At 35.1% G+C, this 12,495-nt stretch overlaps 1 protein-coding gene across 2 annotated transcripts in view; it reads left to right on the top strand.

Moving 5' to 3' along the window:
- LOC111058003 (phospholipase A1 VesT1.02) overlaps window positions 1-12,495 on the top strand; it is a 71,363-nt gene that overhangs the window by 50,361 nt on the left and 8,507 nt on the right. For both annotated transcript variants that reach the window (XM_039427690.1, XM_022345497.2), the window contains exon 3: window positions 10,330-10,478. In XM_039427690.1, coding sequence (XP_039283624.1) covers window positions 10,330-10,478 — 149 coding nt within the window. The remainder of the gene's footprint in view (window positions 1-10,329; window positions 10,479-12,495) is intronic.

The following is a 12,495-nucleotide window of genomic DNA, read 5'->3' as shown; positions in this document are numbered from 1 at the left end:
GATGCTCAATCCGCTTTTGTGATAGAGGAATACGAGGACAAGGGAGGACCCAGCAATCATTTTCAAAATGGAAGGATTCTCATGATAAAAGTAGCAAAGCAACCATATGGTGTCACTAACGCACCTCTCAGTACCAGAAAGTTCAACATTGATGAAAAGAATGAAGAAGATTGTTATTTGATAACCTATGATGATGGAGTCGATACCAAAATTTTTCCACAATTTCAACCTTTACCAACCCTAGAGGATTTGTGCACGATTGTACTCTAAAAATGCCCCCCAAATACAGGAGCCAAGACAAATTCGATTTCTGTGTGTATATTAAAATCGAAAGGTTGACTTGCATCCACGATGTGGGTGCTCCTGTAGTTTGCGATAATGTTGTAGTGGGTATGTTGTACAGAGCGAACTATCCGGACTGCCCCTTGAACGGAAGGGGATGGCGCCAGGACAAGAGTGGAAAAGAAATTCATGAAAAAAATTTCCCACACCTGTCAAGGAAACCTACTCCTAGTGAACCTTCAATGTGTGCGTTTCTGGACATCAGTCTCTACAGAGAAGAATTCGAGAAACTGCTGAAAAACGAAGGTGTCTATAAAGGAGCTCAGGATGCATTTTTGCTAGGTAAAAGAATGGACTGGTCTGGTGCTCCGATTAGTGCAGAGATGACACTTGCGACCAGGCCGTTTCCCGATTGGAGTAGATCGACGCTGGTTTTCGAGGAGTGGCCAATCACCATGGAGACAACCACTCTACCAGATGACTATTATTATGAGGACAATGCAAATGAAACAGAGAATAATAAACAAATAGATAAATTCAACCTGGAAGATGCCAACGACGAAGATTATTATACAGAAGATCAGATTATGGAGGATATGAAATGTCAATACAGTCATTCTGACACTATCCATCATACTCTAGGAATATGGACTTTCCTCCTTATCAATTTCTTGATTATTTGATTTTGTCCCCCATATTCATGCTGCGAAAAATGCACTACTCCATAAATTTTTAATAGAACCACAGAGATAATTCCATCAATTAAATAATGTTGTTTGAATATTTAGAAATATTGTTCTCGTCAAGTTTTGTTCAGTTGTTTATGTGAATCTACCTTGACAAAACTTGATATCGATATGAATCGTATAAAAAATTTAGAAAAAATGTACTTTCGCAGAGATTGTGGATATCCTATTATATTAATCGAGCAATTTATGTATATCTGTTTATATTTTGTTATTTATATCTGGTTTTTTATGTCCAACGGATCTCGAAAACTGCTCTAACGATTTTCACAAAATTTGGAGCATGGTAGGTTTATGATATGAAAATTTTATGATTTCACTAGGTCTCATCCCTGGGAAAATCCACTGAACGACATTAAAACGATAATTCATCCTTGGAAAACAGATGATAATTTCGTCGTCTGTCGATAACAGAAGATGTGAGTGCCTGTGTGGAAGTGAGACAGAATTATGTTCGGCTGTTCAACTATTTGCAATCAATCAGCTTATATCACAAGAATTATTAATCTAGAAGTTTCAATCGATTTGATCAAAATAATCTGATTTGTTGACATAACATGGAATATCATTCTAAATTAGAGTATATCAGAATTTTCAAAGTTAATCATTATTTTACAGTTTTAAAGTGATTAGTGAGTGTTATTTTGTTATTCAATTCGGTTTGTAAACAATCTACAATAAAACTTTTCTGGTTTTAAATGTTTGGACTGAAAATTGGACCTGACGAATTCAAGAGTATGTTAAATAACCTACTTTTCGGACTATTTATAGTGTATAAATCAAAATTCAGGGAAGAAACAGTTGTGGGCTGTGCTTGTTAGTCCTTCCCCAATCATTTCAAAGAATTGTGTTCTGTTTATCTATATGAATAAAAATCGAGTCTCAAATTTTGACATTCAACAACTTTTTTATTTGTGTACCGAATTTGATGATTTAGAAAAAATTGTGTTTGTTATGTTTAGGACCAGATTTATGACTTATCAAATTCATTATCCGACTTCAGGACTCTTTCCTACGGTCCTTCAAAGTTTACATGTATTTTTTATGGTAGAAGATTTTTGTGAGCTGGCCACACACAGAAAAGAAAATCAGCTGTTAAAATCATCACATAAGAAATCCGTATTGAGATTTAAATGAAAATTTTGATTGTCAGATAAATTTCATGATTCACCAGATAAAGTCAAGTGTGTGACATGAGATACATTGAATTTTTGGTGGTACGAAGCACGGTATATAGAAGAAGACGATAGGTGTCACGCGCATGTTTGTGCTAAATTTCCGGTGTAGCTGACGTCATTTTATATTCAATCATCTGTTTTTAACAAATAAGTTCCATAAATTGCCAATAGGTGTTGAGAACCTCGGTTGATGGCGATGACGCAATCTAGCTGGCTGGCCACTGCGCACACATTTCATGATCCCTACCGTTTTCATCTAAATACCGTGGTACGAAGTACCCGGGTAAGCTATACAAATACCCGGGTAGTCAATAAAAATAAATAACGAGCGAAGCTCGGTGCCCCGATATTTATAATAAATCCTGCTATAAATGGATCACTGCTGTATACCATGCAGTATTTGCCAGCCACCTACAGTATGGAATCTTGATATGGGGACATTCGGCGCATGTTGAGCAGGACATACTCCTGCTCCAGAAAAAGGAACTTCCTTTTTATGGAATTTTTGCACAAAAGAACTTTTATAATGATTCTTTATAAAGATTTTTATCATGATTAAAATCAATTCGGATCTTAATCTTTCTAAATTCAAAATTAATTGTTTCGAAGTGTTTGTGTTTTGTTTCAATGTGGAAGAAGTTAGTGAAGAATTGAAAAGTCGCACATAGCCTTTATTTGGACAATTTATTTTATGAAATCGGGATGAAAATAAGTTTTGGAATGTAGTCTGTTTCTTCGTCCTTAAGTTGATTGTAAATGATGAATAAATAAATAAATAAAATGCCATAAGAATCAGTCAAAGGTGCCTCCTTTTCAAGAAAGTCTTCTCTGATAGGTTATCGTGGCATTCGATCATGATTAACGTAAGAAGTGTATTTCCATTCCAATCGTTCAATCTCGATCATATACCAGCAAACATTCTTGAATTCTTGCTTCTATCCTATACTATTAAACGAGCAACTTCTGTTCATATGTTTAGATGTTTATATGTTTCTATTTCACCGGATCTCGAAAACGTCTCTAACGATTCTCACGAAATTCAGAACATAGTAGGTTTATAATATAAAGATTCGATTGCACTGAGACCTCATCCCTGGGAAAAATCGCTGAAGAACATTAAAAGGGTGATTATTATTCATCCTTGGGGAAAAAGCTGATAATAATTATTTCGTTGTCTGTTGGTGATGGAAGTGAGTGAGCGAGTTAATGTGTGTGGGACTGTGTCAAAATTATGACTCAGTTGTTGAACTTTTGTAATCATTCAATCAGGTACTTAGTGCCGGTTGCAAAAAAGCCGGGTTATTTTGAATCCTGATTAGATCCAGTAGATCCATCTTTTTGAAATGGTCTTCTCTGATTTGGTTCACGTGAAGTTAATCAGGATTAAAATTTAACCGGCTTTTGTGCAACTGGGCCTTTGTGAGGGAAATTTTTGCATTCCTCTGGGAATTAATCTCAATTTACTGTAATTAGATAGAACATTTATGTATGAATGTTATTCTAATTTCTTCTTTTGTAATAAATTTTTTATGCTTTTGTACTCCCCGATATCGTTCATTGATGGCCGATTAGGCTACGATTGATTGCTTGATTGATTGATCATCATCATCATCATCATCATCATCATCATCATCATCATCATCATCATCATCATCATCATCATCTCACATCATCATCATCATCATCATCATCATTCTTCTTCTTCAAGAAGAAAAACTACTCGTTAAAATCAAATGTAATTATTGTCTCTATTTTCAAATTATTCAATTTACAGAAGTGGTATGAATTCTTCTCCTTCTTCTTCTTCTTCTTGTTTGTTTATTTTATTTCGATTTTTTCTGAGATTGTTCAATTCACTCTGACTGGGCCCACTCCACTATGTAAAAAATATATGTAGATGAATAATAATCGGCCCAGTAGACATACTGTGGTGTAAAATTCAGAAGCCTGATAGTCGGGGTAGGCCTACGTGCAATCTTTCAGTTCCAATCCAAACAGAATACTCAATAAAACAACAATTCCTGGCAAATATAACTAGTGAACGCATTCTAATGAGACAGGTATTTGTTCTGGTATTCCATCTGGTTTAGGATGATATCGAGCCCAAGGGCAGGCTCTAGACCACTTTTCTCAAGCTAATAGTAGACTATTGCGCATCATTACGGCGCATTTATGGTGACGAACCATAAAAGACACGCGGTTCATGACTGTTTGCAATACTGTTCCACTTTCGATAAGAAAAAACTAGTTTTTTATCATCTCTCAACTACTTTAGTAGAATTCACCTCAAATTGTCAACATTTCGTGTAAATAACACCAGTGATCCCTGTTTAAATACTGCTGACGGATACGTATTATAACAAAACCTTACTGCAGCTGACGATCTATATATTTACTAGTAAATACTATCTAGTTAGTATTATATAGATCGTTGACTGCAGCTATGAGCAAAGTCGTGTTTTTTTGTTACCCTGATCATTATGGTGGTTTGACATGCCAGGGCATGAAGGTGATCTATGCATTGCATATAATTATCTTGGGCCTAATATCTACACCACAATAGACGAGTTTCTTTACAAAAGTGACTATCTCTAAAATTATCGTTTTTGAGTTACACAGATCTATAGATTTTTGACGGCGAATCAATAGAATCAAAACCATAGAATATGTAAAAAGTGATATGGACTATTCTAGTTTGTGGTATTTGATTCAGCAACTGTCTAAGTTTTGTCCCCCTGCAGTTGCAGACCCACCAACAAGATGGCGCCCCTCCTCATTACAGCAACCATGTGCCGCGCGCTCGAGAAACTTGTTTTCCGGGAAGGTGGATAGGTGGAGCTGGCCCAATTACTTGGCCAACAAGGAGCCCGGGCTTAAACCCTCTGGACTTTTCCTTTTGGGGGCACATGAAAAATGTTGTGTACAGTGGAAAAATCCGAGACATTTACGGGAAAGAATCGTCACGGCGGTTGGGACAACTACACCTCATATGTTGGTGAATACATGGCGAGAACTTGAATATCGTCTTGACGAGTGCAGGGCAACAAAAAATGGATCCCATTTTGAAGTGTACTGATGTGAAACAAAACTTGAAGATTCTATCTTTCATTGTAGGTACTTGATGATGTAGTTTTTCATCAGTTTACACATTAAATTTATACCTAAAACTAGATAGTTCATTTTCCAAAGCTTGTATTATTAAAATATTTTAATGGTTATTGTAGAGAAGAAACATGTCAGAACATGTTTGCGTTATATAGTTTGGCTATACTCTACTATATGATTCTCAGGAATGCAATATTTTGCCTATCGTGAAAGGACGATTAGGGTCTTTTCTACATCGCTCTTGATTGTCGTTCTTCAACCATCAATCGTGAGATAAAAATGAGAGACGGAGTCAGAATAGGAGAGAGACAAAAGATGAGCCAAGGTCGTTGGTCGTCAGTCGTGGTCGTGGACCGACATTCGAGATTCGACAGGTCCGTTTGCACAATTCTTCGCCACGGTTCGCTTCATCCGCATGCTAATCTGTACTCGGATCCATCTCATCAATGATCTTGTCGCAGTTCCATTCATCCTCTCTCCATAAATTGTTCTCAATCTTTATTCATCTTATTAGACCTTTATTGAATGTTTGTCCAGATATCCACATAATGGGAATGCATATCTTTCACTCATTTCCTCTTCTCTCTCTCTTATCCTAACTCTATCGCCATCTCATTCTTTCTCTCTACTCTCTGCCTCTTACTCTTCCTTTTTTATCTCCTATCACTGCTCTCTCTTCTCTCTCACCCTCTCTCTTTTCACTCTTCTTTCTTCTTCTTCTTTCTTCTTTCTCTCCTCTTTCTTCACTCTCTTCTCTCCCTTATCTCTTATCTCTTTTCCTATCTCTACTGTCTTCCTCCTCTTCTCTCTCCTCTCTTACCTACTTCCTCTATCCTCACTCTTTATCTCTTCTCTGATCTCTCCTGTTCCTATCACTTCTCTCTCTGCCCTTAATTCTCCCTCACCTCTCTCTACTCTTTCTCTCTTCTCTCTTCTCTTTTTCTCCTCTCTTTCCTCTTTTTTCTCTTGACTCTTTTCTCAACCTATTTCTCTCTTCTTTCTTGTCTCTTCTTTTTTCTGTTCCCTCCATTCATTCTCTCTCTTCTCTATTCTATCTTTTCTCTTTTCTCAACCAACTTCTCTCTTCTTTCTTGTCTCTTCTTTTTTCTGTTCCCTCCATTCATTCTTCTCTCTTCTCTATTCTATCTTTTCTCTTTTCTCAACCCTCTTCTCTCTTCTTTTTTCTTTCTTCACTCTTCTCTTTTCTCTCATCTCTCTTTTCTCTTGTCCCTTCTTTCTTCTGTCTACTCTTTTCTCTCTTCTCTCTTATTTCTTGACTCTTTTCTCAACCCTCTTCTCTCTTCTATCTATAATTATTGTCTCTTCTTTCTTCTGTCTTCTCGCTTCTCTCTACTCTCTCACTCTCCTCTCTCTTTTCTCTATTCTCTGTTGACTCTTTTCTCAACCCTATTCTCTTCTCTCTCTTCTTCCTCTTCGCTCTCTTCAATCTTTTCTCGTCTTTCTTCTCTCTTCTCTCTTTTCTCGCATTTCTCCTCTCTTCTCCTCTCCGCTCTCTTTTTTCACTTCTGTCTCTCACTCTATTTCTCCTCACTCTTTCTTTTCCTGTTATCAAGTCTCGGATGAATGAACTTTATTCAGTAGAAGAATAGTTTTGTTTTTATAATAATAATAATAATAATAATAATAATAATAATAATAATAATAATAATAATAATAATAATAATAATAATAATAATAATAATAATAATAATAATAATAATAATAATAATAATAATAATAATAATGATAATAATAATAATAATAATGTCCAGGGTAATGCTTGTCCAGGGTTTCAGATCTGTGTGCAAAACAAGAGAAAAGACTAAGAGAGTATTTCACTTCTGCTAACACAAATCTCCTCAGGGAAGTGTGCCGACTGGATGAAAATTATACTGCACTTAACCTGAGGAATCCTAATGGTCGAGAGCCCTTGACATTGTATGATTACAAGGCAGAATGGCAACAGAGGGAACTGCATGGGCGCTACTGTAAGCATCTGAACTCTGATCATAATAATCATGACCTTTCAAGCAGGTGGCTGACAGATGGAAGTCTTTTCCCAGAAACAGAAGGCTTTATAATTGCTATGCAGGATCAGGTTGTCGCTACCAATGCCTATAGAAGACATATCATCAGAGATCTGAGCATAAGTGATAAATGCAGGCTTTGTAACGCTGCAGTAGAAAGTATTCAGCACATAGTTTCAGGCTGCTCAATATTGGCACCAAAAGAGTATTTGAGGCGACATAATAACGTTGCAAAAATAGTGCACCTGAAATTGCAGCAGGAATTTGGCTTCTTTGAAGAAATGCCCCCATACTATTATTACTCTCCTCCTGCATTTATTGAGAGAAACCAGATTAAGATCTATTGGGATGTTCAAATGATCACTGACAGGCAAGTCATTCATAACAAGCCTGACATCCTAATGTTGAACATGAATCAAAAAGAAGCCTTGATAATTGATGTAGCCATACCAGCAGATGAAAATTGTCAAAGAACAAGAGGTGAGAATTGAGGAAGTATCAAGAGCTAGCATTTGAGCTCAAAGATATGTATGGGCTCAATAATGTTAGAATAATCCCAATCGTAATATCTGTGAATGGTCTGGTTCTTAATTCAACAGTGGAGAGCTGTAAGGCTATTGATGTCTCAGAAACTCTGGTAGGGAAAATGCAGAAGTCTGTTCTGCTTGATACAGCTCGCATAGTACGCCAAACGCTCCAACATATTTGGTAAAATACTCCATCAATAATAGAAAATAATGCCAAGAGGTTGCATAAATTTTGCCCCTCTTCGCATAAGCTATCCGCAACTGCGTGAAAAAGAGAAAAATAATAATAATAATAATAATAATTTCATTTCTCAATAAGCATTCATTACAAACACAACATTACTACTAGAAATAATTATTCTATTGAGAAGACACTCCCGAGAAAAAAATCTCTAAAAAAATAGAATATATCTCTATGAAAATACTTGACAAACTCGACAAATTTCTGCAATAATCAACAGATACTTAAGTTAAAACAATGTTTGATTCGCCATGCTTTTCAAAAATGAACACAAGTCGAACTTCATTTTTGAAAATGATGCAGAGATAAGCATGGCGAATCTAACAATGATCTTGAGCTGCGTTAACATCAAAGTTGCGTTTATACAAAATGTTTATTTTCCTGTCCTTGATTGCACATAACTTATCATACACATGATGAACATATGTGTTTGTCAAGTTCCGTTCAATCTAATAGAATCTATAAGGACGGAAAAATAAACATTTTGTTGATAACTTTGGTGTAAACGCAGCTTAAGATCATTGTTAGCTCCCACAACATTGGTAAACACTAAACAGTCTTCTCTATTATTTATTGCAAGAATAAGCTAAGCAGGCTTGCATCAGCGTCTATCGATTAAAAGAAGCGAGTGAGTTATGAAGAAACACCGTTCATTTTTTGATAATCGCCTTAGTGCAGTAAGACACCGTTTATCGTCTTATGTAATAAAATTTCAGTGTTTTAAGAGATTTGCGTTGTCGGTCATAATTGTAGTTCATAGATGATAGCGACTGGAAGATGAGAGAGGTTTTGAAGGCGTTGAGAAACAATGATTATTTAGGCACTGACTCAATTTATTGTTGCAGAAATGCCTGTTGGTTTCGATAAAAATAAACAACCTTGGACTAACTTACCTAAATTTTCGGTAAAAATTGAGAGTTATCAAAGGATACCTACTGTCGCCCATTACCATTATCTTTGTTAATAATCATGGGACATCAGAATAATAATATTGCAAGAGAAAAAGCTACTCTTGTTTGCCGAAGAAGACGTAGTAGTAGGAGAAGAAGAAGAAGAAGAAGACTCAGTAGTAGGAGAAGAAGAAGAAGACTCAGTAGTAGGAGAAGAAGAAGAAGACGTAGTAGTAGGAGAAGAAGAAGAAGACTCAGTAGTAGGAGAAGAAGAAGAAGACGTAGTAGTAGGAGGAGAAGAAGAAGAAGAAGAAGAAGAGGAAGAAGAAGAAGAAGAGGAAGAAGAAAAAGAAGAAGAAGAAGAAGAAGAGGAAGAAGAAGAAGAAGAAGAAGAAGAAGAGGAAATAGTACTGGACCTTGAGAAAGGTGTTCTTATTTCAGTTGACACCTTCAAAACATGCAGCTATTACTTTAGAAATATTATTTCAACATTGTTACCGTGAGGTTCAACCCACATGAGGCGTTTTGCAGACTAGTCAGCAGTGCAGGAAGCTTTTCGATTGGCTGATTGAATTGGCGTTCGGGAATCGGAGTCGGAGATCTTCCTGCCCTCCTGACTCGTTTAGAAAACGCCTCATGTGGCTATGCCATAATGTTCACTAATTTTATATTTATAAAATTTAAATTTTGAGAAATTTTTCAGGAATATTTCGGAAAAATCTATCAATATTGAATACTTTTCTTCGAATACTGTCGAATACCTGTTGGTCCTTTTCTAATCATGTATTAATTTTGTGCTTTGGTTAATGTGAATGAATAAATGAATACAATTTCCACACAGAAAACACTAAACATGTAGAGGACACATTATAAGAAATTTTTATTGTAACTAATTGTAACTGTATGTAATTGTAATTTATATAATATTCTTTGTAATTGATGTAATAGTTTCAGTTTTTTGGGGGAATAAACATTTATTTATTCATTTACTGAGGTCAACATAAGGAAATTTTACTGGATAATTTTTGTTGCGAATTTCACGTAGAATATATGGTGTCGGCTGTTTTACCTTTCTTATGACGCCCTAATAGATAGATATATTTTAATAGATAGTTTGTTAAATTCTTAATTTCTTCTTTATTTATATGATTATTTGCTATTTCCAATCAACTCCCCCAGACGGCACTTTGCCATGGGGTGGAAACCCTTGGCTTTGTGTACTGATTATTTTGTGGAATAATTGAATAAAGACCATTTTTTATTATTATAATTATTATTAAATAGCTGGTTATGATAGATTTAGGTAGTCCTAATAATATATTTTATGTTTCAGAGGGGTGGAAGAGGTTCGAGTAGAGGTGGGGGTAGGAAAAGGGGGGTGGCTACACTCTTCAGCATTCGACCCCACCCTCGATTCCGTGGTTCTCGTTCACGGATATGCCGGTCTATCTGATACTCTGCCAGTCGGTGTTCTCAGAGACGGTATGTGAATCAAAGTAAAGTGAAGTAAGTGATTACAAGACTATATACAAATAAAATAAAACTAATAATCATAATGAAACTAGAACTAGGTACTTAAAACAAAATAAAATTCCATAATCCAAGGCACAATTGCAAGAGTCCAAACCCTAAGTAGAAAAAATTTCATAGTCCTCTACATTTCTGTGTAGAGAGGAAACAAAAAAAATGTCGTGATTCTGATCAAATATTTATCTCTCTTGGAAACTCCTATTTTGAAAATTTATCTTTTCATAAGCAACAGATGCTCTTAAATGTATCGTTTCAAAAGCAACGTGTTGCATCCGAAAAGATACACAATGTACTCTCTTGATAATAATGTATAGCCTATACATTATATTTCTCTTTCAATACCAAAGCTATCTAGCCTAAAGACTATGATCTTATTTTTTTCTATCCTAACATAAAAATTCAGTAACCACAACAAAAATAAAAGTAGAAAATCAATATGAGAGGAAAAGCCAATGTCTAATACAGAAGTGGAATTATAGATTCCCCACACACGGACCAATAGCCTATGTGGGGATATATTTATTTAAAGAAAAAGAAATCATACTATGGAACATTGTTCTGGTTACCAACTCTGATACTGATATATGGGGATCATTCAGGTAGAATAAATCCATTCTATAGTGGGATGGTCAAATCTACAAATGGAATTTTATCACATTATATCAATTTATAGCATACAATATACAAATTCTCTATGGAAGTTGAGTGCGAATTAGACTTCATCCATGCCCCAAATCATACCCATCAAAAAGAAAATTATATTGATTTATATTCATCTTTATTTTATATTTAGGCTAGAGCGAATTGACTTCATCTTCTAATCATCCCCAATCATTTCCAAAAAATGGCAATTCATTCGCAAATCATACCACAAACCATAGAATAAACTGAAGGTGAAATGAAAAGATATTGTCAATTCCACATAATGAAAAGATATTGTCAATTCCACATTTTGTGAATTCCATAATTATGTGGAATTGACAATATCTTTTCATTATGTGGAATTGACAATATCTTTTCATTTCACCTTCAGTTTATTCTATGGTTTGTGGTATGATTTGCGAATGAATTGCCATTTTTTGGGAATGATTGGGGATGATTAGAAGATGAAGTCAATTCGCTCTAGCCTAAATATAAAATAAAGATGAATATAAATCAATATAATTTTCTTTTTGATGGGTATGATTTGGGGCATGGATGAAGTCAAAATGTGAAATGAAAAGATATTGTGAATTCCACACATATAATTCTGGAATTGGCAATATCTTTTCATTATATGTGGAATTGGCAATATCTTTTCATTATATGTGGAATTGGCAATATCTTTTCATTATATGTGTAATTGGCAATATCTTTTCATTATATGTGGAATTGACAACATCTTTTCATTTCACCTTAATATGGAGAAATTCCACAACATCTCTGTGCCAAGTGTTAATTTTATAAAACAATATCATATTCTCTGCTCAAACACTCCTCCGAAAATATTGTGAAGTGAGAGTTGATCCACCAATCATACCTCAAATCATGTCTTCGAAAATCATGAGAAAATTGCAGTTCATCCAACTTGTGAGAGAGAAAGAATGATTTGAGATATGATCAACTCTTTTTTCCATCCCATATCTAAGGAAGGGTTTGGGGTATTATATATGATTTGAGGATGAATTGTCATTTTTTGGGGTGTGATTGGAGGATGAAGTCTCATTTTCACCTTAATTATGGTTGTAAGATTCTATGTGTAATGTGAATTGGTAAAATGCAACTCAAATCTGTTAATTTCATTTGTTCTATATTCATGTTCACTGTTCGTGTGTTCGTGCGATGCAACTACCTGCAACTTTCCTATGGATTGTAATATTCTATGTGTGATATGAATATAATCCAAATGTGAAAAATATAATTCAAATTCCTTAGTTTAATTAGTACCTTTTGTTGATGTTTATGTGATGCACATTCGTTTCATTTGTTC

Source organism: Nilaparvata lugens, chromosome 5 (assembly GCF_014356525.2).
Source record: "Nilaparvata lugens isolate BPH chromosome 5, ASM1435652v1, whole genome shotgun sequence".
Taxonomy (NCBI): Eukaryota; Metazoa; Arthropoda; class Insecta; order Hemiptera; family Delphacidae; genus Nilaparvata; species Nilaparvata lugens.
Note: the sequence above shows the minus strand (reverse complement) of the source record. Positions and strands in the feature narration are given on the sequence as shown.